The following is a 26,846-nucleotide window of genomic DNA, read 5'->3' on the forward strand; positions in this document are numbered from 1 at the left end:
ATAGGGAGCAGATCCAGCCAAGGACCACCAAGGTGATAAAGGGGTTGGGGCACATAAAGTAATAGGAGGAGCTGAGTGAGCTGGGTTAGGTCAGCCTTAAAAAGAGAAGCCAGAGGAAAAATTACCGTGCTGAACTGTAAAGGGAGGGTGTAGGAAAGATGAAGCCAGACTTCTCAGAGGTACACAGCAGAAGGCCTGCAAATAACAGACACAATATGCAACATGGGAAATTCCAATTAGGTAAAGGGAAAAAATCTTCACAGTTAAAAATCCCAAGGAGATGAAGCTTGGCGTACATGACCTCCAGATGTTCATTGTCCTATGAACTACATTTCAGTCACAGACCAAGCTTTTATCTAGTCACATAGTAGGAGGATCCAGCTCCTGAGTGTCTCCAAGAGATAATTTAGTCGTTCTGTGCCGACACTTCTGACACTGCAGTTATGTCTCCCTTAATAATATTGAATTTGCAGATATTTTAATGTTGGCTTACAAGGCTGTAAATTATATATTAATATATGTACTACAGCTGAACCCAGGATATACATATTACCACAATATACCATAGTTATGCAGTACACAGAGAATTCAACAGAAATAGGATACACTGATTTGGCACTACATGCTTGGACTGATTGAAAGTGCAAGACCTGATCTTTGAAGATGCTGAATATACACTTAATATGTATGAGACAATTACGAAAGATTCTGGGTACAGTTATGAACCATCAAAGTAATTTTAAGGAGTCGATGGGAATATTAATATACTTTATAAGTTACACATACACTTAAATGCCAGCATACTCTGTAGGTCACTGATGAGTGAGCATGACATATTCCCACCCTACTCCCAGCACTAAAAGAAATTAGTCAGGATCCATCTGTACCACAGATATGTAGCAGAGAGATAGTCAAGACAAATAAGCAGAATACCAGAAAGGCCCGCGTGAAATGGGACAGAGCTCTGCATGGTTACCTTCCATGGTTACCCATGAAAATACATTATTCTGGCTAAAAGCTGAGCAATTGAAGCTGTATTTGTGAGACTAATTTCCACTACAGCTTATGTAACTCGAACGGGTTGTTCAGCATTAGCAGATGTTGTTGTTTACCTTTGGGTCAACAGTAACCACACTTCCAGCTACTCTTTCTCTCCCAAAATGTCCAGCCAAGTTGTTACACCACTCTGACTGTAGAGATACGCCAGCTCACAACTGATAGCCAGGAAAATACAAAATGTTTGCTACCAAGTTAGCATCCTGTACATGCGACACCTGGTTTCATCTTGCATGTTACTCCCACCACATTTTTTCACTGTTGCAACAGAAAGAGGTTTGAGTATTTTATTAATTCTGCTGAGAGAGTGAAAATGGTTTAGAGTGAAAATTGGCTTTGCTTCCAAATGATGATGGTTTTGCTCGTATGTTCAAAACCATCAGCTGTTACCTCAAGAAGAAGGTAATTTTGTCAGTACACTTAATTTTATATAATGAATTTTAAAAGAATTACAAAAAATAATATCCAAAATCACTCTGGTGGTAAAAGTTGTTAGTCTTTAAAAAAAGATGGCTGTTACAGATACTTCGGTCTTTTCTCTCTACTGAAAGCAAAGCATGAAATGAACTTTATAAACAAAGTTTAAAGGGCTACTTCAGAAATAGTCTATACTGCATTACTGTACACTAATAGTTAACTCCAAGACAAGGTAATTCACAACAGTGAAATTGAGTCAGGTTTATACAATAAGATTTTATCTGCTAAAATAAAAGATAAAGAAGAGTCAAGAGACATCAAATTTCTGACATAACCACACAAGCAAAATCCTATACACAGATTAAACTCACTCTGGCAGGTGTCCTTAAGATCATGAACTTATGCTGTTTGGTAAGGTGAGTTCTTTAAAACACATCAGGAATATATGTTGCTGATAGAAGATGCATCTCTGCCAATAAAGTCTGCTTTCTTCTGCCCTATGAACAAAGCTACTTGGATGTGGACTAACTCCTGTTGACCAACTCCAGCATGCCTTTTCACACTACAACCACTCCACCTTTTTTGTAGACTTCAGGATGTCCTCCATTCCCTGAAAGGTTCACTTGTGTCTGCAAAGTAATCAACAGCCACACTGATCCAAAACTTCCTGTAACTGAACCTGAAGGGTAGGTGTAAATTTGAAATACCTCATTTCCACTTGCTTATCTTTTCACTCTTAAAAAATACCCAAACAACAGGCATTTAAAGTTGGTAGAGATCACACAGATATGATTTCAGAGCATATCATTAATGCTTGGCAATATTTAAATGCAAGTAGTACATATGTAAGATGCACAATAATTCCCAGCATTTCTTATGAAAGAGTTTCTAAGACTGCAGGAAAATGAATTTTCTTGTGATAAAATGTATCAAATAAAAAATATTTCCAGGGTCCAGAAAAACTGCAACTTTTTCCTGACTATTAATAATACTCTATGTATAGTTAATCATTCACTGGAATTAAGACCATAGTTATCCCTATTTACTCTTCTACAGGATAACAACTTTCATCCATCACACTTCCATTCCAGTCATAGAAACATACAATAGCAATTGGATCTTTTATTTCAAAATGAATAGCAACACAGGAAAATTGTGTAAAACTTGACCTGATCAACAGGCAACACGTGCACTGGAAGATGCCAACTTGAATGAGGTCTCCTTTAGTGATACCTACTATCATACTCCTGTTTATGAACCAAATGAAATGAAATCTTGGGGAAGTCCTTCATGAAAACACTGCTCTAAGTATCACTAGCAGATTCAAGCATGAATCTGTTTGCTAACCAGATCTGTTCAATCTAGTGATCGAACTACCATCATAAGCAGTAGGTGTTTTCTCATTCTAGTCATAGACAATATTACTCCGAAGCAAATTCTTCTGCTCCTAAGTTATCACCTATCATATTCTCAAGCAACTGTGGTCCACTGTCAAATGTGTTTGCTACATTAATTTAATATTACGTTACACCCTGCTTTGATGACATGCACTAATGTGTAATAGTCGTCAAACTGGATCTGTTAAGTATGTTACTAGATGCAGTTGTCATCAGTTCCTTGATGGGTTGTCTTGTTAAGGAAGTCATTATAAAATCACTTCTAATGAGGAATACAAATGATAGTCCCATAGAAAGGCAAAATTATGGTCCCATTACAGTAAATGGCATAGGATTTTTGCTGAGTGCATTCATATTTGTAATAAAAAGTAAGATCTAGGTTACTTATTCCAATGAAAAAACTATGTGATGGAAATGCACCTACTGTTCTTTGGCAAAATAGAAGCTAGCTTTAACATCTTTGGGTTCGAGACACAGGCTATCTTCTAAGCAGTTTCCTATTTCTAGGGACTTAATACTTTGACAAGTTGTCCCCCAAGGGAACTGATTTAGTTCCCTTGAATCACTCCATCATGTGTCAAGACTAGCCAAAAACCTAAAGAAAGTAGGAAAATCATATGCAAAATTGGCAAAGTTACAGAGAAGAAACTTTAACTGCTTTCCAGTTAGGGTTACTGTTACACCATCGGTACGATTTTAACAATCTATAACCAGATGTGAAAAGCCTAATGAATGTGGCTGCTAAAACTATGTAATTTCCAGGGCAACAGAAGCAACGTCAACGTTCACTGAACTCAGAAGACTGGCCCTTGAAAATTACATCATATCAGACTGTAGTCTGCTACATGTTTCTGAGAATAAAATGATCTGTTCCTAAGGAATTCTCAGTTCCACAGAAAAATGAGAAAATATGGAATGATGCTGGTCACTTCAATAACCTTATTTAATAAGTGAATAAATTCAGACATTTTGGAGGCTCCTCACTTAAAATGCTTTGGCTTTTACTTTTATCTGGCAAAAATCCTCCTTCTCTTATCGAAAAATTATCTATTAATGAAGAATCAATTGTTCATTGGCTGCTGACACAGACTTTTCTTTGGAAGAGGAAACAAGTAAAGCAAACAAATCCTAAGTGGCAAAATTAGCTCTCGGGCTTCACAGGAACACTTGTTGCTGGCGTGGAGCTGGCAGATACTCCCTTGGTTAGCTCCTCTTGATCCGAGAACCACAACACCTCTCCTTGCATTTCCCTGTTGCCAAGCAGAATTCACTTATAGTAGTGAAACTAGTCCCTATATTTTCAGTTAGGTTGGCACCTATTATATTACAGGGTCCTCTTCATCCCTCCATGAACAATGCCATGTATTTATCTTTACAGCTACCTGTTCATGTAATAATGTACATACATTTGTATTCTTCCTGTGTTGTCAAACTAATACTTGTCTGGATTTAGTTTTGCATTTTAATTTAATATGAAATTACATGTAATTACTTTCTTTAATAGATTTTAATTTGGAGCACTGATGAGGACGAAGGCCTCTGGCAAAATCCGGCTCTTAAAATTGGCCTGAGCACCTTTCAAAAGCTATCTGTGGGTTACATAGTTGGGCCTACTTTCAAACAGAATTTAGATTACTTACAGCTTTTTGATCACTGTTTCAAAGTCTTTGTCTTTGAAACCAAGTTGCAATGTCAACTGATGTCACTGATGTAAATCAAGGGTTGGTTTCTGCATGTGCTTTATGTCTTCTTCATTCAAGGATTCTGAATCTCGTTCAGAGTACCGGCAAAAGCTTTCGTGAAACAGTATCTCCTGGCTTATTCAGTACAGGCATTCTTTCTTCTATCTATCTGATTTTATCTATGTAGCTGATCTAACAGCATTAATTATGCTTTAAAGATACATTTTAAAAGTTATTTTTTTGCTCTTGATAAAATAATACAGGATAATATGCTACATGATAAGAAGGATTAATAAATACAAATGAAATAAAGTCTTTTCTTTCTCCGATTAAAACTGCCATTACCTGGGACTGCATCTACAGTGTGAATATGAAAGTCATCTGTCACTTTACTGACAAAGTCAGTGTAGTATACTTATCTACAATATCTAACTGATCATGGGACAATTTAGTCTATTGAGAAATATAGGGACTGATCAGGTTATCAAGCAGTCTCATTTAAGAAACAAGAGATTCTACTTATCAAAGTGATCAGCATTGTATGAAAATAAAAATGGAAGTACACATTCTTTTAAAAAGGGATCAATTGAGAAATTCTACTGAGTATCTTCAGCTGTCATTGAAATCAGTGACAAAACTTACCTTGTTGGCAGGGAGTGTTATTTCCTTCTTCTAGTTCTGTAAGAAGTGTCTTTACTGGCAAATGCTCTGACCACACCACCCAAGTCTTGGAAGGCAGACGCAGGGACTGTGAGAATGAAGAGCTTAGGCCCACTGTAAGAGAGGATCTGGTTCAAGACCATCTTAAGAACCTGAACGTGCACAAGTCTGTGGGACCTGATGAAATCCATTCACGGGTCCTGAAGGAGCTGGCGAATGAAATTGCTAAGCCACTGGCCATCATATTTGAGAAATCATGGCAGTCAGGTGAAGTTCCAGACAACTGGAAAAAGGGAAATATAGCCCCCATTTTCAAGAAGGGGAAAATGGATGACCCAAGGAACTAGAGACCCCTAGTCTCCCCTCTGTGCCTGGCAAAATCTTGGAGCAGATTCTCCTGGAAGGCACATGAAAAACAACAAGGTGGTTGGTGACAGCCAGCATGGCTTCACTAAGTGGACATCCCACCTGACCAATTTGGTGGCCTTCTATGATGGGGCTACGGAACTGATGGACAGGGGTAGAGAAGTTGAAATCATCTACCTGGGCTTGTGCATAGCATTTGACACTGTCCTGCATGTCTCTAAACTGGACAGACATCAATTTGATAGGTGGACCACTCAGTGGATAAAGAACTGGCTGGATGGCCGCACACAAAGAGTTGTGGTCAATGGCTCAATGTCCGGCTGGAGGCCAGTAACGAGTGGTGTCCCTCAGGGATTGGTGTTGGGACCGGTCTTGTTTAACATCTTTGTCGCTGACATGGACAGTGGGATTGAGTGCGCCCTCAGCAAGTTTGCCGATGACACCAAGCTGTGTGGTTCAGTTGATATGCTGGAGGGAAGGAATGCCATCCAGAGGGACCTTGACATGCTTGTGACGTGGGCTGGTGCCAACCTTATGGAGTTTAACCATGACAAGTGCAAGGCCCTACACGTGGGTTTGAGCGATCCCAGGCACAGCTACAGGTTGGGCAGAGAAGAGATTCAGAGCAGCCCTGCGGAGGACTTGGGGGTGTTGGTTGATGAGAAAATGAACATGAGCTGGCTTCAGTGTGTGCCCGCAGCCCAGGAAGCCAACCGTATCCTGGGCTGCATCAAAAGGAGCGTGACCAGCAGGTCAAAGGAGGTGATCCTGCCCCTCTACTCTGCTCTTGTGAGACCTCACTTGGAGTACTGTGTACAGTTCTGGTGTGCAGTTCTGGTGTCCTCAGGACATGAAACTGTTGGAACAGGTCCAGAGGAGGGCCACGAGGATGATCAGGGGACTGGAGCACCTCCTGCATGAAGACAGGCTGAGGAAGTTGGGGCTGTTCAGCTTGGAGAAGAGAAGGCTGCGTAGAGAGCTCATAGCTCATAGCCCCCTTCTGAAGGGGGCCTATAGGGATGCTGGGGAGGGACTATTCATTAGGGACTGTAGTGATGGGACAAGGGGTAAGGAGTTAAAACTTAAACAGGGGAAGTTTAGACTGAATATAAGGAGGAAATTCTTTCCTGTAAGGGTGGTGAGGCACTGGAATGAGTTGCCCAGGGAGGTGATGAACGCTCCATCCCTGGCAGTGTTCAAGGGCAGGTTGGATGAAGCCTTGGGTGACATGTTTAGGTGAGGTGTCCCTGCCTGCGGCAGGGGGGTTGGCACTAGATGATCTTAAGGTCCTTTTCAACCCTAACTGTTCTATGATTCTATGATTGTGACAGGGAGGGCATTCACCAATGTTTCCCTTCCTGAATGTTCAGGATTCAGTGATAAACTCTTGAACTATTTAGTAATAGAAGTATTATACTAAACAAATATCAAATTAAAACAAAAAAAACAACAAAAACACCACTTTTTTTTTTTTGCTTCTCCTGTTGACAGAATTCAACAGAGTAATCAAAAGCCCTAAATCACACATGCTCAGTTTGGTCATCAAACTTTGGTACATGTTTAAAAACTAACAAGGGAGAGGGAATTGTGTGGTTTGCCCCCTGTGGCACCCAGCAGTGTTCAGAAGAACACCGATTTCTTTGTAGTCTGTCTTTTCAAGTGCTGAAAACACAAAGCAGTCGCATTTCACTGGATTCGTTTTCTGAAACAATTGTCTTTAAGCCCTTGTAGCTGTTTCTGGTAAAGAAATGAGAGTTCAACAAAGTGCCATGAAGATGATGAAAGAGCTGGAGCACCTTACAGATGAGGAAAGGCTGAGAAAGCTGGGACTACATATAATGTATAGAAGTATCTGAAGGGAGGGTGTAAAGAGGACAGGCTCTTTTCAGCGATGCCCAGTGACAGGACAAAAGGCAACTCTGAAAGCACTTTTTTTTAAATTTTTTTTTCCTTAATGTAACTTGTTCTATTAAGTCTTGGGAAGATAAAAATCTCACAATCCATACAGGTGTAGCTAGGGCACCATTCACTGGCTGCAGCATGAGTGCTGCTTTTCTCATGCTGACTTTTATATAAGTTTGGAGTCTGGAAGTGAGGTCAACCTCACTATCTCTACATGTTTCTAGATTTCAAGTGGGATGCACTAGTCAAATGAAATTAAGTGGTCATATAGAAACCTTTGGCAACTCTTGGCGAAAGCAATTTTTACTACAAGTTCGCTAAGGTGTGTCACCTCTAAAGAACACAAAAAAAGCTGGTAAAGCAGTGTTGCAGAGGCTGAGGTATTGAGACCACTGATATGCTTAAACAAAATTTATTTTACAAAACTGGTTAGAACTCTGTCAACATCTGGTGGAGAACAGATTCTATGATTCTATTTCCCTGCTCTGGAGGAGCCTTCTGTGGCCCTGATCTCAGCTGGCTGCAGCCTTTGGCGGAGGGGGCCGAGGTCTCTCCCGGACCTATGGCACACCGTGCCCGGGAGTGCTTTGCTGCCGGACGCTGTGGCGGCACCCACCTCCCCACCAGCTCCCTGTAAGTCACCCTATCCTCCTCCGGCTCCTCAAGGAAAAAGGGAGATTCCTCCTCGCATCCCCTGCGTCCTGCTCCGTGAAACGCCGGTCTTACCGGTGCTTCCTTGGCCCAAGGCCCGCCTTAACTTTGGAGCATACTAACAAAGCTCTTACCTCCTCTGCTGGAAACCGCTGTTCCTACAGGCTGCCCTTCAGGGACCGGAGAGCGGGGCTGGCGACACGGACACGGAGTGCTTACTGTGGGTTCGAACACTTACTGAAACCACCCTTTTTCCAGAGGGGCTGCCAGCGTACCTCTGGCCAGCGGAGGACGCCGCAGCTCCCGAGAGCGCTGGCCCGGGGACGAAAGACCCTCAGGAAGCATTCCCCACGGGAGGGGGAGAAGGTCTGGCCCGGCCCGGCCCGGCGGACCTGCAGGGGAGCCCTCATCCTGCTCCCGCTGCCACCGTGGCCTGCCCTGCCCACCGGTTCCCTGTGAGGGAGCGCGGCAGCCCGGCCGCCGGCCGCTCTGAGGTGGGCCCAGGCCTCCGCAACCCCCCCGGAGGCCCGGCGGGCGGGAAGCACGTTTGTTACGGGGGAACACGGGTATCAGCTTGTGAAAATCGTAGAACCATAGAACGGTTCTGGTTCTGCAGTGTTTCTGACGGCCCTGCTCTTCCGCTAGTAGACACAGATTAACCCATGGATCAGTGGGGACTATGTCTTTTTCTGATGTAGTCCAGTGTTCAATTTCTCTTACACAAATACAACTTATCAGACCACTTCAAAGACTGTGATAATTAAATTCTGTAAGGTTGGACATGGGAAAATCTGTTTTCGCCTTTTTCCCATAATTGTAAAATACACAGACTGGTTTTTTGGGTGTATTTGCACATCTCTACAGGACATGCATATATACAACAAAAAACATACAAGTTTCAGAAGAACAGATCCTCCTTTTCCGACGAAGAGCATTTACCCTCAGGAGATAAAGGCTGAAGTTCCACAGTACACTGCAAAGTCAGTTACTTACATACTACTAGTGACTTGTTGCGTTCTACTAGTGGCCTGTATCATTGTTTTCTGTTTGTGGCATAGTATTGTAAACCAAGGCTCATTACAGTAATGTAAATCAAACAGTACTTTTGCTTGCCCCCAGTCTTTTCTGGGTCCCACAGTTACAGATACTGTGAGGTTGAAAACTGAAACTATGATCTAAGGGAAAACAAAGCTGAACATCAAAGTAAAGACAAGTGAAATAAAGTGAAGAAAGAAAGGAAGAAACTAAGGACACAAAAGGCAGCTGTCTTTTAGAGTTAATTATAATGGACTGGAACTCATTTCTTACAAGCCTCTTGAAAGCAGTTTGATAATTATAAAAATATTTATAGGCCAAGTTGACTTCCTTTGCTTATTCCTGGGAGACTGTAGATGGTGTATTCTTTAACTAGCTTTGTCTTCTTGCTAGAAACCTCATTATGTTTTGCATGTTTTCTAGTTTCTCTAGTAAAAGATCTAAACCTGATCAAGAGCTTGTTTTTGCAAGTGCTACCAAGTAATTGAAACAGAGTATTCACAGTAACATATTGTTTCGAACTTAATTTCTCAGTGGGATGGGAGCATTATAGATGGCTATTTTTCAACTTGCAGGCAGAGTTGCTAGGTGTTGCAGCAGATGCTTTCATCACGTTCAGACTAGATGCTGTAAGTATTTTATGGTATGTCATATTCACTGTGGTATTCAATCTGGATGCACAAAATCCCCACTCTATGAAAGCATTAAGCAGATTTGCATACAATAAATGTATTCAACTAGAGCAAGTTAAGGTGGATTAAACTAGATTCCTAAATCCACAGTCTCTGCAATCCTAAGTGCTTGTCAGGCTAATTGACTCAGAGACTTGTGGGCTGTCTGCTCCTACTAAGAGCACAGCATTTTTACATCTCAATCAGGTTTTTTGTTGATTTCAGTTGAACCTGTTTTTTTACGACAGACTTTTAGCAGCCAGATTTATTTTCCCTGTCTTTGGTCACTTAGCAAAGATACATCAGCGAGGAGCATAGTTGATCAAGGTCCCTGTGTAGTCAACAAGAAGAAATCATTATCTTTTTATGGCAATTAATACATTAGCTGTTATAAAGTTGCTCTGGGGAAGTACCTTTCTAGTTCTGGTAGCTACAGAGTGAACCTGTGATTCATAGGTTCCTGACTTCAGTGCTACAGTGAGATTTGAAAATGGTATGAAATGCTTACATATTCTTTTACTTGTAATGTCATGTAATGCATCTGCTTTGATTTAGGCATAAAATACTTGCTTCTTGATTTCTGATATTTAAATTACTTGAGATACTGTAGCCCTACTTCGTGCTTCAAGTTTTTAAGGTATTTAATGAAGAACTAAGAATTACGGCTACAACACCTGAAATTGCTGGAAGGAAGCTAATTTATTGCTAAAATTATTGCCCCCAGCTGTCTGGCATTTTTACTAAATTTCTGCTTTTCTTCCATAATTATTTGGCTTCTGTTTTAAACCTTCACATCCTTATTTAAGTTTGCCTTATGAACAAAACATCATTAGCGTACATTAGCCTCAATTATACATGAGGCTAATAAAGCAGTAAGCATTACTTGGACTTCTGTTCAAGCTGTAGTATAGAGGCCAAGGCAAAAGTTAATTTATTTTTACAAGGTGATACCCTTCAGCAAGAGTTAGCATGGAGTAAGGAAGAAGTATGCAGGTAGGAACTACAGAACCACTTCATAACTTTCTAGAGAAATAAATTAATGTATGATCTGTACAATGAGTTAGAACTCCAGGTGAGAGTACTCTTGAAAGGCAGGTATTTTGTGGTGGACTCGTCATTGCTGTTTAAGGTTCAGCATTTATTTCTGAAGTTCAGTGATCATTGCTCCAGACACAGATAGTTTTCATCTTTGATAAAATAAGCCAATACTAGGCCAGGTATGTTGACACTATCTAAGAAAATTGTCTTTCCATAGTGAAGTATCATATGTAGTTGTTGCCATGAGCCCTCCTCTGTAGCAATATGCAGCAAGGTAATCAGTCAGATCAACCCCAAAGCTTTAGCAGTCCATTAAAGTGTGGTTTAAAATACACAACTCTTGCAGTCACCAAGATTTCTGTATACTTTATTTATCCTTTTGAATTACTCTAAGGATTAACTAGTGTTACCATCTTTTATTGTTGGCATGCATAACAAAAGTTAATCAAGGTTGTAATACGACTGTATGAGCACTGAATGTATTTTAGGATTACATTTGTTTTATTCTTGACTGCACTTTTTGAAGAAAAAAAGACAATCTTATGAAGGCAAATGCAGTTCTTTGCAGCACTTTCCTTCTGTTTATATTTAGCACTTCCAGTATTAGGAAATGGGTGTCTTTTTGCACATAACAAAAAACATTACAAAGGCCAGACATCAATACATGGGAGTGATCTCATGACTCCTTCAGGAAAAACAGCTGATTCATATTATTCCACAAGGATAAATCACTCTGACTGTAAAAACAAAATTGAGCCTGCTACAAGGAGGCCCTAATTTTCTTCTTAGAGGATGATAAAGCATTTTAAAGTAAATTCTAATTAGTTCATAGAAATACTTGGAAGACCAATGTCAAAAATAACGAGTTATTCATAAATTGGATATGTTAAGTGCATTGTGACAGCCAGCATTTAAAGTAAATGACCTATTTTATATATGGTACATGTTGTAACAGCCTCCTCCTCCAGCTAAGCAATCCATTAAACTCTTCAGTGTATAGTCAGTTGGATCACTTGCATACTGAGACAGTCATATTTCTAATAAAAAGTAATTGGACAATGCAATAGGATAGAAATGTAGATTTTTTTTTTTATACCATCAGATTAATTTATTAAAATGATTTTACAGACATATGATTTCTTAAAGCATTATTTAACTTCAGAAGCTTCAAGTATGCCTATAATTAAATGACGAAAAGTTCTTTCACAGTAGCAAAATATAAAAAGCCCCCTCAGCTACATCTGTTACGCAGATGCTGTAATGAAAACAGGAAACGAGTGAAGTAGTGGAGAGACAGGCTGAAAGCTGCATCCAGTAAGGCCTTCTGAAATCAAAAAAAAGAAAAAAAGATACTTTGAAACTATTAGAATCAAGACTCAAAGTTGGGATGGAAAGCGGCTGAGGCCAGTGGGAACAGTGCAAACACGGAGGCCACAAGCTTACTTCTGTGTTTTACATAAGGTAAAGCTGGTAATTTGGAACTGAATGATGACAGAACACTTCTGCTTTAAGTAATCATTATATATCCTGAGGAGAACCACACTTTCAAAGGTCTGTTTATCTTTCTCTATATAATGTCTGCATTAAAACAATACCTCATGTATAGTCATCATTTTAGGTGACCTTGTGTGTAAATGATAGAATTAGGATAAGCAGATAAGACATAAACAGCTGTGTGTCACATGGAGGTTTGCACCCACAGTGGTTTTCACAGACCTAAATAAATTGATTTTAAACTGGTTTTAATTACACTGGTAGGACTGCTGTGTGCTGATAGGGCATCAGTTAGGCCTCAGTTTCTGTGTTTTGACATAGCCAGAGGGCTTTTAGTGTGCATCATCTACTTACATATTGTGCAATGTATAAGTGTGTTAACAAACATTACTGACTGATTAAGGTAGTGAGGCAAGTCAAGAAACCAAAACAAAATTATATAAAGAGCCAGATTCTCATTTGCACTTACATAATTGAAAATGCTTGATGAAATTAAGGACTTACAGCACTGTCTGGAAGAAAATTGGCCAACAAACTGATTTTGTGAAAAACAGTATTTTTTTTTTCACAAAAGCAGAGAAAATTGAGCTTATGGACTGGAAATGTTGTGTTCTGGAAATACAAATGGCATAGCAGGAATGAAGCAATTTCCCAAAATGTAGTTCTGTTTCTGCAGCACACCTAGAACTGGTTTTATAGAGTTGGACAGCTATTACGCATATAAAGTTCTTCAGCCTGTAATGCCTTGATCAGCATTATGGAATAGATTTTTCTGGATGGAAGGATTAATTTCTTAGTATTTGGAAAAACTCTTTTATGCTGTGTGAGATGTCAGCACCTGGAATGCCAAAATGGCGGTTCCTTAAGCTTGAGCAAAGTCCATACAGTTGCAATTTTGTTGCATCATTTAACAAGGGCCTGTAGAGTAATTTTTACACATCCATTATATAAGCATATATATATTACTGAAGTATCTACTTAAAATACTTCCATCTAAAAAAACCCAAGCAAACTACTCTAGAGTAGGTTGCTCCAAGCCCCATTCAACCTGGCCTTGAACACTGCCAGGGATGGGGCACTCACAGCTTCTCTGGGCAACTTGTGCCAGTTCCTCACCACCTTCATGGGGAAGAATTTCTTCCTAATGTCTAATCTAATCTCCTCTCTGCCAGTTTAAAGCCTCCCTTGTTCTGTCACTACACGTCCTTGTAAAAAGTCCCTCTCCAGGTTTCCTGTAGGGCCCCCCTTTAGGCACTGGCAGCTGCTCTAAGGTGCCCCTTGAGCCTTCTCTTCTCCAGGCTGAACAGCCCCAGCATTCTCAGTCTGTCTTCATAGGAGGTGCTCCAGCCCTCTGATCCTTCTATACATAGCCGCATATTCTTATCATCCCTCCTTCTTTGCTTCAAGCACACATGGTATAAAGCACCTAAGGCAAATAAACAAGCTCAGATCTTGCATGTTGTCTGTTGTATGGCAAAATGGATGTGTAGAATGAGGAGCTGTTTTGGATGTAGCAGCAGGAAATCTGCAGGGCAGACAAGGGTGTAGTCACTTTGCATCACGTTTTTTGTGGATACATACACAGTAGTGAGGGAAGAATGAGGGAGCAGGGAGAGAAGCTATGTGCACCTTTAAAGATATCACTGACATTATTCACTATAGTGCTCTGAAAGCTGACATGTACTTAAAAGTGTTGTGGGCAGGACAGATGATGAGAGCGTTTGTTACGTGAACAACATGGTAAGTCTTCTCATATAATCAGGATACAAGTAAGATTTTGAATTGTGTTGGGAAGAGAACCTAAATGCTCATTTTGCACACTTCCCAGCTTCCTCGCTGAGGCTTCACTCTTCAACCTACCTGCTGAAATGATGAGTTTTATTTAATGCTAATATTAAAGTGTCATCATTAAGTGCTAATATTAGGTAATCTCTCCCCAAGAGCTGTTTCAGGCTGTCTACAGGTTCCACAAGACACCACAGCTGCCACACACGGTTGCTTTGAATTCACAGGGGTGAAAGTAGTAGTCAGAACCTAAAGAGTCATCACTTCCCAATCATGCAACCAAATTCCGCCCAGGCAGATTTTGGAATTGCCCATTTACGAAAGCAACCCTTTGTCATTGAAGAATTACCACTTGTACACGCATGGAGTAACAACATTCATGAGGAGTACAATTAGTGACGATGTATAAGAGCACATTATCCCCTGAAAATATGAAACCTAGCTTTTCAGTGCATTCAAAAAAATACAGTGTTGAATGCTTTGTATAAACTCAGGAGTTTCACAGTAGCATAGAATAGTGACCTAGTTAATTCAGAGTTACTGAGAAAATGATTTTGGGTTGTTTTATCTGTAAGAACAAAAGGAGTTTTCAGATCTGCACTCATGAAGGCTGACATCCTTTTTAAGTATCTCACCAGGTGACCTGTTCAATAAGATTCCTATTCATGGGACAGCTTCTTGCTGATGGAAAAGTTCAGTCAAGGTACATAATTCAAATTGGTTTACCTGCCAATGCTTCACTTTTTCCACAGTTCATACTCCCGAGGACATTTCTCCAACAGATGGTTCAACAGCAAAAAGCCCATTTCAAATAAGTATGTTCCCATTTAAAAACTCTTCTCCTATCATACTGGATCACAGACTCATTTTTCTTAGAAATTCTCTTTTCCAAATGTAAATGTTTACTGTTACTAAGATGCATTCCAAGGATAAAGAAAAAAAAACCAACCAACTTGTCTCACTTATTTCCATTTTACTATTACAGTAAATACATTCGAGGCTCATGAATACTGATCTACCTTACCATCAGTAGCAGCATTAACAGCATTTCCATCCAGGTTTTATTTTTCTATTCTTCTACAAGGAAAGTGTGTACCTATAGAGGATACATTTTGCAAACCATTTACTTTCTAATTTTGACTTCTAAAAATTAAGGCATTACTGGAGTAAAAAGAAAAGCAGTCGCTGATGGTTGCTATTTGGCTATATGAGGCTTTGCACTGATGACAATTATCTCAAGAATGTTAGATTACTCAAAACAGATCTCACAGTAACAGGACTGTGTCACACGGATTTTGACAGTGTTTTGGAGACACTAAAATTTGTTAATAGGTCAAACTGGTTTCATATGTTTGTCAGCTAACTGGCTTTCACTGCTACAGGGGCTTACAAGTAATGTAAGCAGGTTTAAAGTACATTTACAATATCTACCTGCATTTTCATTTGCATTTCAATCAGCTTTAACAATGAAAATGTACAGACACTCAAAATTTAGGCACTAAATACGGCATTAACAGCATTGCAGAGGAATAATTTTTTCCTCTGAAGTTAGACTTTCCTGAGACAATCATATTAATATTAATGGTTCCCCATTTGCTGGAAGTAAAAAACCTAAACTGCAGCCCAGCATGACAAAATATTTAAATGAAGCAGCAGTAACTCATGATGGAGGGAAAGGATCTGTCATCTGCTTTTATGCACTATTCATTCATATGTCACCTAGGAGTTCTAGTATTAATTACTGCAAAAATGCCTAAAGAACTTCCTCTACAAGAAGCATGAGAAATATTTCCAGAAATGCTACCAGATTTTTTATGTCTGTGCTTTTTGTTTAGTCCTTACCTACCTGCCATTCTGTAATTGCTTGGTAGGACTTTTCTCCCTTTCCTAAGTGTCATTCAAAAGAGTATGTGCTCTGTCAGTTAAGTTTCATCTTCAGAGAACAAATCACTGTACCCCAGGACGACAGTTCTTCCCCACAGAAAAGCCAGGATGCACTTTCGGTGCCAAGGATCAACAGAAATTTATGTCAGCTTCATGAAAACATAATCACATGAAAACAAAAGATTCATCTTGCAGTGTTGACATTAACTTATAAAACAAAGACAAAGCATAAAAAAATGTGGGAATACTGTACAAATAAAAATCACTGAAATGCTAATTAGAACAGAAATCCTTCACTATACTCCTGTAAAAAGCATAAGGTGCAAACTAAGGTAATGTCAGAGTATGCCAAATTTTATTCACATTTTTATATATAAAGACGATTCTGGAAGATTTATTAAACATACTAGCACGGCTGTTACTTGAGTGGATTCTCCTATTACCTGTATTCATTGACTATCCAATTACAGTAGGTATTTTTATTTAAGGAGTAATGTATTCTGTGCAATCAGAATGGGATTTTTGTGCTCAAAATACAACTTCAGTGTTTCCGACAAGAGTTTACTGCAGATATAGAATGACTGTTAGAGGCTTTAGAGGCATATTTGGTATGCTGAGCTTCATTGTACAGTCAGTCTATTTTATCAAGGAAGCCTGAGCTACAAAAGCTAAATATTCATTGTTTCATACTACTAACAGTATTATAAAAATAAAATACCAACATAATTTAATTTACAACAGGAAAAAAAAGCAGCGGTACTATACTTGACTCGAAGTTTGTATCTATATAAAGAAACATCCATTTAACTAAGCTAAAAACCAAAAAACCCAACCCCAAGAACCCTCAGCTCCTTAAACATTTGGTTCTTAGGTTTTCTTTTATATTCACTGTAGCATTATCTTTCAGGTATAACCCCCCTTTTGAAATGTACTTTAGGTAGTTATTGCATGACTCCTGGTTTTTAGATCATCCATTCTGCACGGTCACGTAACCATACAGAATTATTACACACAAGGCTCCAGTGATGAATCTCAGGCTTTACAATTATAACACACCCAGTATGCCCAAGCAAAGTTCTTGCAGATCACAAGAAACATCAAACCCCTGCTTCATGCCTTGTGCTGTATGGTGAACATAAGTGGACAAAAAGTATTTTCTTGGTAACAGGTTATTGAAGAAAAAAAATCTCCAGAACATCTGCCAAACACTGATGAGTAGAAGCCTCATGGTTGCTCCTGCTCTAAGTTTAAACTGTGAAATACCGACTCAAACTGTTATGACACTTGCTGCATAGAAATAAGTTTCTTCTAAAAACGTGCTGGATCCTTCCAAGTCACACCCAAGGTTTCCATCCAAAAAAGAGTTGGCTCAGATTTTTGGGATCCATGGCCTGCTGTATGAGGAGGTTCACCTGTCCTCCCACACTGAGCACTGTTCCATCCTCAACACCTTTCAGCTTCTCCTGAAGTCTCAGCAGAACACGCTCAGCCACTTTGTTAAAACTCTGGTCATCTCTGCTGACAGAATGAAAAACCAGAAAAACAAGTGCACTTGGTACGGATCCTGATCAACATTCAATAGGAAACCACAAAGCAAGGTGATGGGGCAGGGGGCACGTGGTAAGAAAGAAATCTTGCACCTGGCTTTTCTTTTACATTCTTGTGGATCAGCATTGAGTGTGGAGTTCATGTCAGCCTCATCCTCTGGTCGCTGCTGCAAATACAAAGCTTTCAAGGGGTTGATGGTCCAGTGGAAAAGAGGATCATAGAGCAGCACCTACATGGTAAATAAACATCTATTTAATTTAAATCGTTCATTTCAGCTAGTTCAGTACCCAAGCAGGAAGAGAGACACTCCTAATGCTCACACTAATCACAATATTAGGAGATGTTTTGGGGTTTGGGGTTTTTTCTTAATCCCATAGAATTGAGCTAAATTGCTTGGTAGACAATCCAACAATTAAATTCCATCTGACCATCTGCAGGTACTGGTGTTGTTCACCCCTGACTCAGTTTTGCCACTCAGTCCCATCTCAGCAATGAAAAGGTCATTTTTTAATGCACTAAAGACCATAATTAGTTTTTAATGCATAGTATAAGCTGCTTTTAAAAACTAATTCTCTTTGTGACTTATGCAAAGAGGATTTAATTCAATTGGCACTGCTCATGCTAAGAATGTTGCACCATGGCTAGAAGCATTTAGATACTGAACAGGGAAAACTGCATATGCCTGAAAAAAAGAGTTCCCATAGAAAATGCAAACTGGTCATAATTTTACTGAAGATTACATTCACTCACAAATCTGGCCAACACTACTGCACTCAAATTCAATAAAACCTCCCTACATAAATATTTGGTATAGCAATGCATACGAAGACAAAGAGATGAAACTAAAGATATTCTGGCAGGTTACTATCAAAAAGAATGACAAAATGCTCACCTCTACAATAGTCAGCAAAGCTTCTTGGTTATTTCTCATTACGGCCATTGTTTTCTCACAGCATCTAGAAAACATTTTACTGTATTTTTAGGTTCTTTTTGTCAAAAAAGAACAGTATTTTTATCATTTAAATTATGGATATTTGTACCCTTTTTAAAGGATTTCTAACATATGAGTAACTTCTCTGATACTTCCAGTTTTGAAAAGGAAAAAAAAAAAAAAAGGAGAAATTTAGAAATGTAAGACCAGAAGGAGACTGGGTAGTTCATTGATTATATTCCCTATGGGAAAACGATTACCTGTTTCACTATCTCGATATGTTTCTACCTGCAGAATTAACCACCAAGTTAACACAGATCCTTGGCTGAAGGAAAGCATGTGAGAGACTTGTGGGGCTGCTCTACACGAAATGAGCAGATCCAGTGGGCAGACATTAAGCTATTTCTGAAATCTCTCCAATGAGTTTAGTTACCAAAGTGGTAAGTAAAATTTTACATGCATTCCCGAGCAATCTAAACTTGCGGAAGGAATACGAAACTCTGCCTTATGGGACAGGTATTCCAGTTAAAGATGGATTAGGCCTCCCATCTACTTCAGGATAAGAACACACCCAAAAAAGGTAACTGACTGTGTTCACACCCAATCCTGAGATGACTTGTTTATGCACTTACACCTACACTGTTAGTTACCAGCCAGTCTGGCTGAGGCAGAAACAGTATCTGCACCAGTGCCTTTCATACTGCATTTACTTCAGCTGGAGCCAAACAATTCATGTTTTTCTATATCATGGGACACAGGTTTCAAAAATAACATGAAATTATGAATTTGACAGCATCATGTTTAGAATATAAGTGGTAGTGACTGTCCTTCACAGGACAAAGGTATATTAGGAACCACTTGTTAACGGTAATTACTACCATACAAAGACAATACTTACACTATGTACTTTTTCAAAGACATGAAACCTGGGGTTTGCAAGCACTATGTTCATGAACATCAGGGATGTCCTGAATGAGAGAAATGTTCTGCTTTTTAGGGCTCTCTTGGGTCATTTCCCGGAGATAGGGTGGAATTTGACAGAAACTCAGCCCTTTTGGGATGTTTCTGGTTTGCAGCTCAAACCTGTCGTGGGATTTATATTTTGCACTTGCAAAGTGATATCAAATATATGATCCAAAAGAGGAAAAAGACTTCAGGATACAGAAAAATGAACAGAAATAAGAGATAGAACAAAATGGTTCAAAGAAATAGTTCTGAATAGATAGTATAGTTCTGAAAGAAAAAAAATCTGGCAGTCTAGATCAAGTGACGAAATTTAGCTGTAGAACCTTTGGAAGCACTGAGCCATCCTTGAATTCCACAAGAGGGTGACAATAACCCATTAGTTAGTGAAGAATATTAGGAGTTGGGTAACAATAATGAACTTGCAATTGATCATATAAATAAGAGCATAAGAGTTGAAGTAACATTTAGCTTGGATACCATCAGCAGAATGATATCCAAGGCACAAAAACTATTTAACATGTCACAATCCTAACGCCAGGTGCTCTGCTACCTCCTCCCCACTGTGTGATACAGGAGCACTTACCTTCTGAAGACTCCTTCTACGCCAGTAATACCCATTCCATCCACAATGTCCCTGGTTAATCTAAATGGAACAGTCTCTGGTGTGGGAAGGATTTTACCTTGCTCAAAAGCAACCCCTAAATGAAAGGATAATAAATGTTTTTAAAAATGTTAAAGTACAGAAAAAAATACAGTCCTCTTGCCTGTTCCACTTACCCAAATCTATATGCACTAGTTCTGCTGTTTGTTCATCTATCAAGATATTCTGAATATGTCTGTCTCCAAGTCCAAGGATGTAGCCAACTAAAACAAAAAGGTAGGTGCTGAAACCATAGTTACATACCATAAAAACAGAGGTAAGATTTAACAGAGAGGATTATTAGGATCACAGTAACACGTGCAAACAAATTAAAACTGCGAATATTTCTTCACCCATGTATACGTATTACTCCAGTAAAGAGCAAATGCCATTCCACAAATCCAAAAAGAAAAGGTTAACTGGATGCAATTGCAAGAAGGTTATTCTCATACAGACATGTATTGTTTTGGCTACTCCACAGACTTCTTGCCCATTTGTCTCCATGGATAGGTTAAGCAAACAATTTCACAGCTTTCAGAAAAACCCAACAAATCAAAGGCATAAAGCAAGTGCACAACAAATTAGGGTTTGTTATTATTACTGTACTGCAATTTGTGTTTGCTACTGGTTTCCTATTAGCTGATGGGCACAGAGAGCAGTAACATTTCCTACAAAAATCTTTCATCTCAGTTCTGCTAAACTGTTGATTTACTTCAAAGTAAAAGATTAAGCTTTTCAACTCAGTTAAAATATTTGAGGCTACAGATGAAATGAATAAATGATAAATCGAAACATCAGAGTTAGGTAGAAACTTTAAAAAAAACCCAACTAGAACCTAGAAATACAAACCACCAGAAATACAAAACCGATAAACACAGAATTTCATTCTGTATTTCTACTGCAGAAAGGGAGGGTGGAGAGAAATTAATCAGAAATCTTCATTACCAAAATAATGCTGGTGTTCTTGCTAGCTTTTTTTGCCCCTTGCTCCTCCTTTGCTTACGTGTGACAAAAGCAGAACAGCCATTACCTTGGAAATGGTATAAACCCCTTGTTTACATAATCTAAAAAGCTAGTGTTAATAATCTAGTATCATACCTATAGAAGATGTTGCCACACTGCGGGTATACGCCAGTCGTTTTTCAAACCACACAGCTGGATCCAGGAATTTTTCCATGCAGAAATAACGAAACACAGGTTGGAAATTCTCACAGAGTTCCATGAAGATGATGTATTTCTCCTCAGAGCTTTTCTTTTGTGCAGCCTTTAAACACGTAAGAAATATTTTCCCCATGACTGACTGCTCTGGAAGGCAACCACCTCTTCCTTTGAAAGGACTATGCTCCTTTTTTTCTACTCCCCTCCATCAAATGCTGTTCTCAGTCCTTTCTCTGACCTATGCATTACTGTCTTTTTTACAGCAATCACTAATGCACCTATCACATTTACTAAACAACTCTGTTTTCATACATAACTCAGAGGCTACATGGAAAAAACACATTCCTTTTTCTTTGGTTGCAGTTGTATGTACTTTATGCGCATGTACAGGTAAATGCATCTTGTTGGGAGCTATTTCCCTTTGCAACTCTGCTGGTACCTTTGCCTATCTGATAGTTTCACGTCACTGGGAGAATGTCGCTCTCACATGCACAAGCTGCACAATGCCAAAATTAAATATACTTTTATCCTGTTAATAGTATACAGATATAAAAGGAAATAATTTCTTGCACCATCATGGCTTTATAAAGTAACAGGCAAACCTGTCTGCAATTTTCTTAATGTCTGGTGAGGTGGTTTGTGGAACTAAACTAAACTAAAAGTCTGAAGATCTCTTAATTGTCTATCTATGCCACTGGTCACACTATAGTACATTGAAAGAATAGTATATAATTCTCCATAAATTTCAGCCCCCAGTAAAGAATGAGCTAGCTATTTTATTACTTTTGTAGTTGTTATGACTCACCATCATCATTTTCTGACAGTGAGAGCTGGAGTAATCTTTTGGCCTGTATCTCTTGTGAGCTCCCTCTTTGACATCCACAAGGAAGTTCCCGATGGGTGTTGTTCTTGAGCACCACTCAAGAACACCACTTCTCTGAGACAGGGGAACCACCTGTGAAAACAAAACCACTGCTGCATCAGGGAGGGTCATACACTCCACCGTGAATATACATACTGCAAAGCATGGATGTGTATTTCTGGGGCTTTTTAAAAAGGCAAAAGACCAAAACATACAGCTGACCACAATACATGTTTTAAATACACATGTATACACATTTAAAATACACTCAAGGTTTTTCTCCCAAATACTTGCATTTTTTTCCTGGCACAGAGACCCTTCCACTGCCTACTTGACTACAGTATTTCTACTCAATTTGCATGTTTGTATCAGTATTTTAGATGACCTCAGAGTGCCCAGAGCTTGCCACGTGTGACTGCGATCATACAAGCATTGTGCGAACAAACACATAGTACCTGCGTGAACATACTAGGCTCATCTCTGCTTCCCACCCTTCATAACCGCCTGTAATAGTTACCTCAATTGCTGTAGCAAACAGAACTGGCCAGAACAAAGAATCTCCTGTCCTAAGAGAAACAGCTACTGACGGTTCCTTCAGTTTTCTTATGAAGGTCTCTCTTATCATAGAATCATAAAATAATTAGGGTTGGAAAGGACCCTAAAATCATCTAGTTCCAACCCCCCCCGCCGTGGGCAGGGACACCTTACGCTATGCAACACCCGTTCTCTTTTTCCCTGCCCCCATTCATTTTTTCACACATAGAAACCTGAGTCTTCATTGAAAATTATTCAAGAAATGTGACTCTAACTCCACCTGTGAATTCTTAAAACTAAGCCAGCAATTCAGAATAGCTCCTTCAGAGATTCTGGAGAGCACACTTCCCATTTGTCAAAGACAAGAGCTTTTACTTAGAGAGTACTTATTCAGAGGTCACCTTCACAGCTATTATTATAATCCAAGCACATAAAAAGGAAGGAGGAGAGGAAAGTTCCTGTTCAAACACATTTTCTGCATTCACCATAAGAATTTATTGCTGTATTTCCAATTCCAATAAAAACAGTTCTGCAACTCAAATTCTGCATGAACAGACCCTAGATGGCTCTTCTGGATTTTCTGGATTCAACTGTAAGGCATACCACAAGACTAAGATTAATTATTAATTAATCAAGGAATACTGCAAGACTAAAATTAATGAGAATTCGTAAACAACTTGTATGCTCAAGTAGCAATTTACAATTCAAGGACAGTGCCTGCTTTAATTTCTTTTCAATTATAAGTTAATTTAAAGACAGCTTTGAAGAATATTGAAATATATATTAGGCATTAGAATTTTTTTCTAAGGATTTGGGAAAAAATTGTAATAATTATTTTAATGACTAAATTGTACTGTTTATTGCATACTTTAAGGAGTAGTGACTATGTTAATAACATAAATAAATACACTTCATGTCAAAAAGAGGAGACTGAGGAAATATGCTTTTATTGGTAGTGCTTATTCCTCTGCTGCAGTAGCTGATCATGGTTACCTTGTATCTTCGGATGGTTAATTTTCTCTTGCGTGTTTCAGTGTTTTGCTGGAGCAATGTGTTGCACATCTGGAAAACCTGTTGCATAACAGCATCTTGTCTCAAGTCATCATGCCCCTTTAGAGTAAGCAGAAAAAGCAGTTAAAGAACACTTCCAGCATTCAACTGCTTGTTCAGTAACTTTAGAAGAATTATTTAAAAAAAAATCCACAAACCCCAATTTACTTTTCCACTTAAATCAGTTGTAATAAAATGTTATTAACATTTTTTTTTTCTCTTTGTTTTTCTAATAGTGCTCAGCTCCTTAAGTGGAACCATTATCACCTTAAATCATTGCCTTTTTCTTCTGTTTTGGACAAATGCTATTTGACTAAGGTTTCAGTCACCCCACCTGCTCCGGTACCCTTCTGAAAACCAGGTGTTTCATTCACAACATTCAGCAATGCAGCACACAGGTGAAGAGGCAGCTGTTGCTACTGCAGCTCTGATTACTGGATGCAGATGTAGCAATGCTTGCCTCTCTTGACAACTTTCAAAACTACCCATACTAAACAAAAAAGCAGAATTCTCCAAGCAGCTGCTGAATCCTTACATTCAAAGACAGATAGAATAAAATCAACTCCATTTCAAAAGGTCTCACTAGTTGAGACATGACCACACAAGTTGCAGGTCTGGGAGTTGTCAGGTAAGCTACTGTATATTACATACATTGTTGAAAAAATAGTTACAAAAATATTATCATTCTTCTTCTATGATTATTTATATTAAATTGTTATATTACTTATTACTACCTTGTAATTTCCTTTACTAAAGCATTCCTGAACTGAGAAAACTGAACTGTGAAAAGCCTCCTCATGGCACAGAATTCATACAGATGACAGAACCTACCTTCACCAACTGCCTCCTTTCTTTACCATCTGATCCTACACAATCTATTATTTTAGGCAGATTCACGCCTCCTGCTAAGTGAAATTCTGGCTTAAAAGACTTTATTGTCACCAAATTTTCATATTGTCCTGTGGGATCCACCTGAAATTATAAATTAGTTTAAAATTAATATAAAATCACTAAATGGTTTGGGATGGAAAGGACCTTAAGATCATCTAGTTCCAACCCCGGTGCCACTGGAAGGGGAACCTCACACTAGACCATATCACCCAAGGCTCTGTCCAAACTGGCCTTGAACACTGCCAGGGATGGAGCATTCACAACTTCCTTGGGCAACCCATTCCAGTGCCTCACCACCCTCACAGTAAAGAACTTCTTCCTTATATCCAATCTAAACTTCCCCTGTTTAAGTTAAAACCCATTACCCCTTGTCCTATCACTACAGTCCCTGATGAAGAGTCCCTCCCCAGCATCCTTACAGCCCCCCTTCAGACACTGGAAGGCTGCTATGAGGTCTCCACACAGCCTTCTCTTCTCCAGGCTGAACAGCTTCAACTTTCTCAGCCTGTCTTCATATGGGAGGTTACCTCCATTTCTCTCAGAGAAAGTTGTAGGAAGTTGTTTGCAAACCTCATTAGAATAGTAGGTGTTAAATATTAATATAAGCACTGCATCATCTATAAGGATAATACCCACAAAGACTACAAAAATATACTGAACAAAGGAGTGAGCTTGATTCCTCTTTGTTTTCCTGGTAGGGAGGACACGGTGCTGCAGACAGCCAAGCTCTAACAGAATCTCAGCATGTCCCAACTGGCTTTTTCCCAAGAAAATGTTCATGTACGGTTGGAGGGCATTAAGTTTACATTAGGCTGCAGATGGACCCAATCTACAATCCTAAAACTGTTACAGTCTACAGGATCCGTATTTAATCTGTGGCCTGAGGGACTTCAGGGAAGTTTGGCTGCATAACATTTGAATTTTAGGTGCCTGGCCCAAAAAGCATCTCCACACTCCTGAAAATGGTATGTATCCTCAGTAGAGTGTGGGGCATCTGAGTGCCTATACACTCATCCCACCAAACACTTAAAATGGATTATTTACCATTACTGAATGGTAAAAACATAAGCTGGCCATTTAGGAACAGAAGAAGCATATCTATTAATTCTCACTCCTTTCTGAACAAACTCTGAGCTAGCACATACAAACCAGGATATTCACATTCCAAAATAGTCTCTGTGATTCAGGTAGCCCATCACCCCTTCTGACAATGAAAAATTAGTCAGTGATAATAGTGGCAAAGCCATCTTCATACAGTAAGGCACAGTAAAACACTATCCATCAAATATGATACTTAAGGTCAAAGTATTCTAAAGTCTAAGGAAATAGGATACTTAAGGTTAAGGTATTCTAAAAATCTAAGAAAATCACCTCACCCTCATCTCCCACCTGACAGGAAAGTAGCCCTGGTTTGCTGCCCTACAACAAACGCAGGAATTTGATGAAGCGACAGATGTCCTGACTACCACTATAAAAAAATTGAAGTTGATTCTACAATTTGGCATTATAGTGTATATTTATTTCAGCTTCAGTCACCTTAATTTCCATGGTAGGAACCACAACATCATCCAAGTCCTTCAGTTTAACAATTGGCTGGTTAGCAGGAATACTTATTGCTTCTGTAATTAAAAGGAATTCATGTTTTTAAATTCAGAACTACAAACATACATCAAAGTTCACAAATACCATGGATTTTGAGACCCAGAACCTCACTGCATACTTATGTTGAGCTGACGAAGATGACCACAGACAACAAGAGTTGTCTGGAGTTTCATACTTGGCGTATGAACCTCACAGTGCAAGTAATTACTATGACTTTTAATCCAGACTAAGTTTATCAAAAACAGGACACAGTGCTAGCACAGTACCTCCTTTAAATAAATATCAGTATTTAGAAATATACTTTTAAATAAAAGAAAATATAACTTCTCTACTAAAAAAAAAAATGTTTTTCCAAGACTTACTTCTTTCAGATTTCCATGGCGTAGCATCTATATTTGCTAATATGATGTAAGCATCACAAAGTGCTTCAGTATGTCTAACCATACGAGCTCTCGTTTTTCTTACGATATTGATTATATTGCTAGCGGCCTCCATTCTGTCCTAGAAAACCCCAATGGAATACAAACATCAGATCTTGCAAACTACACCTTGTAATATTAAAGATGCATCATAACATGCAGTCAAACAAGTAAAATTGAGACACATCCCATGAAAACAGTGAACAT

General features: G+C 39.1%; 1 protein-coding gene across 1 annotated transcript in view; it reads right to left on the reverse strand.

Moving 5' to 3' along the window:
- Nucleotides 1–17,063: 17,063 nt before the first annotated feature.
- ATM (ATM serine/threonine kinase) overlaps nt 17,064–26,846 on the reverse strand; it is a 60,968-nt gene continuing 51,185 nt past the window's right edge. Inside the window, exons 53-63 of the mRNA XM_061457764.1 lie at nt 26,583–26,721; nt 26,155–26,237; nt 24,559–24,699; nt 23,671–23,787; nt 22,087–22,236; nt 21,222–21,387; nt 20,261–20,347; nt 20,067–20,181; nt 18,479–18,542; nt 17,679–17,815; nt 17,064–17,553 (exon numbers count right to left, since the gene is read on the reverse strand). Coding sequence (XP_061313748.1) covers nt 17,373–17,553; nt 17,679–17,815; nt 18,479–18,542; nt 20,067–20,181; nt 20,261–20,347; nt 21,222–21,387; nt 22,087–22,236; nt 23,671–23,787; nt 24,559–24,699; nt 26,155–26,237; nt 26,583–26,721 — 1,380 coding nt within the window. The 3' untranslated portion in view covers nt 17,064–17,372. The remainder of the gene's footprint in view (nt 17,554–17,678; nt 17,816–18,478; nt 18,543–20,066; nt 20,182–20,260; nt 20,348–21,221; nt 21,388–22,086; nt 22,237–23,670; nt 23,788–24,558; nt 24,700–26,154; nt 26,238–26,582; nt 26,722–26,846) is intronic.

The sequence above is a fragment of the Pezoporus flaviventris genome, unplaced genomic scaffold (assembly GCF_033815535.1).
Source record: "Pezoporus flaviventris isolate CSIRO_AGI_PZ_B2104156 unplaced genomic scaffold, CSIRO_AGI_Pfla_v1 ptg000025l, whole genome shotgun sequence".
In the NCBI taxonomy this organism is placed as follows: domain Eukaryota; kingdom Metazoa; phylum Chordata; class Aves; order Psittaciformes; family Psittacidae; genus Pezoporus; species Pezoporus flaviventris.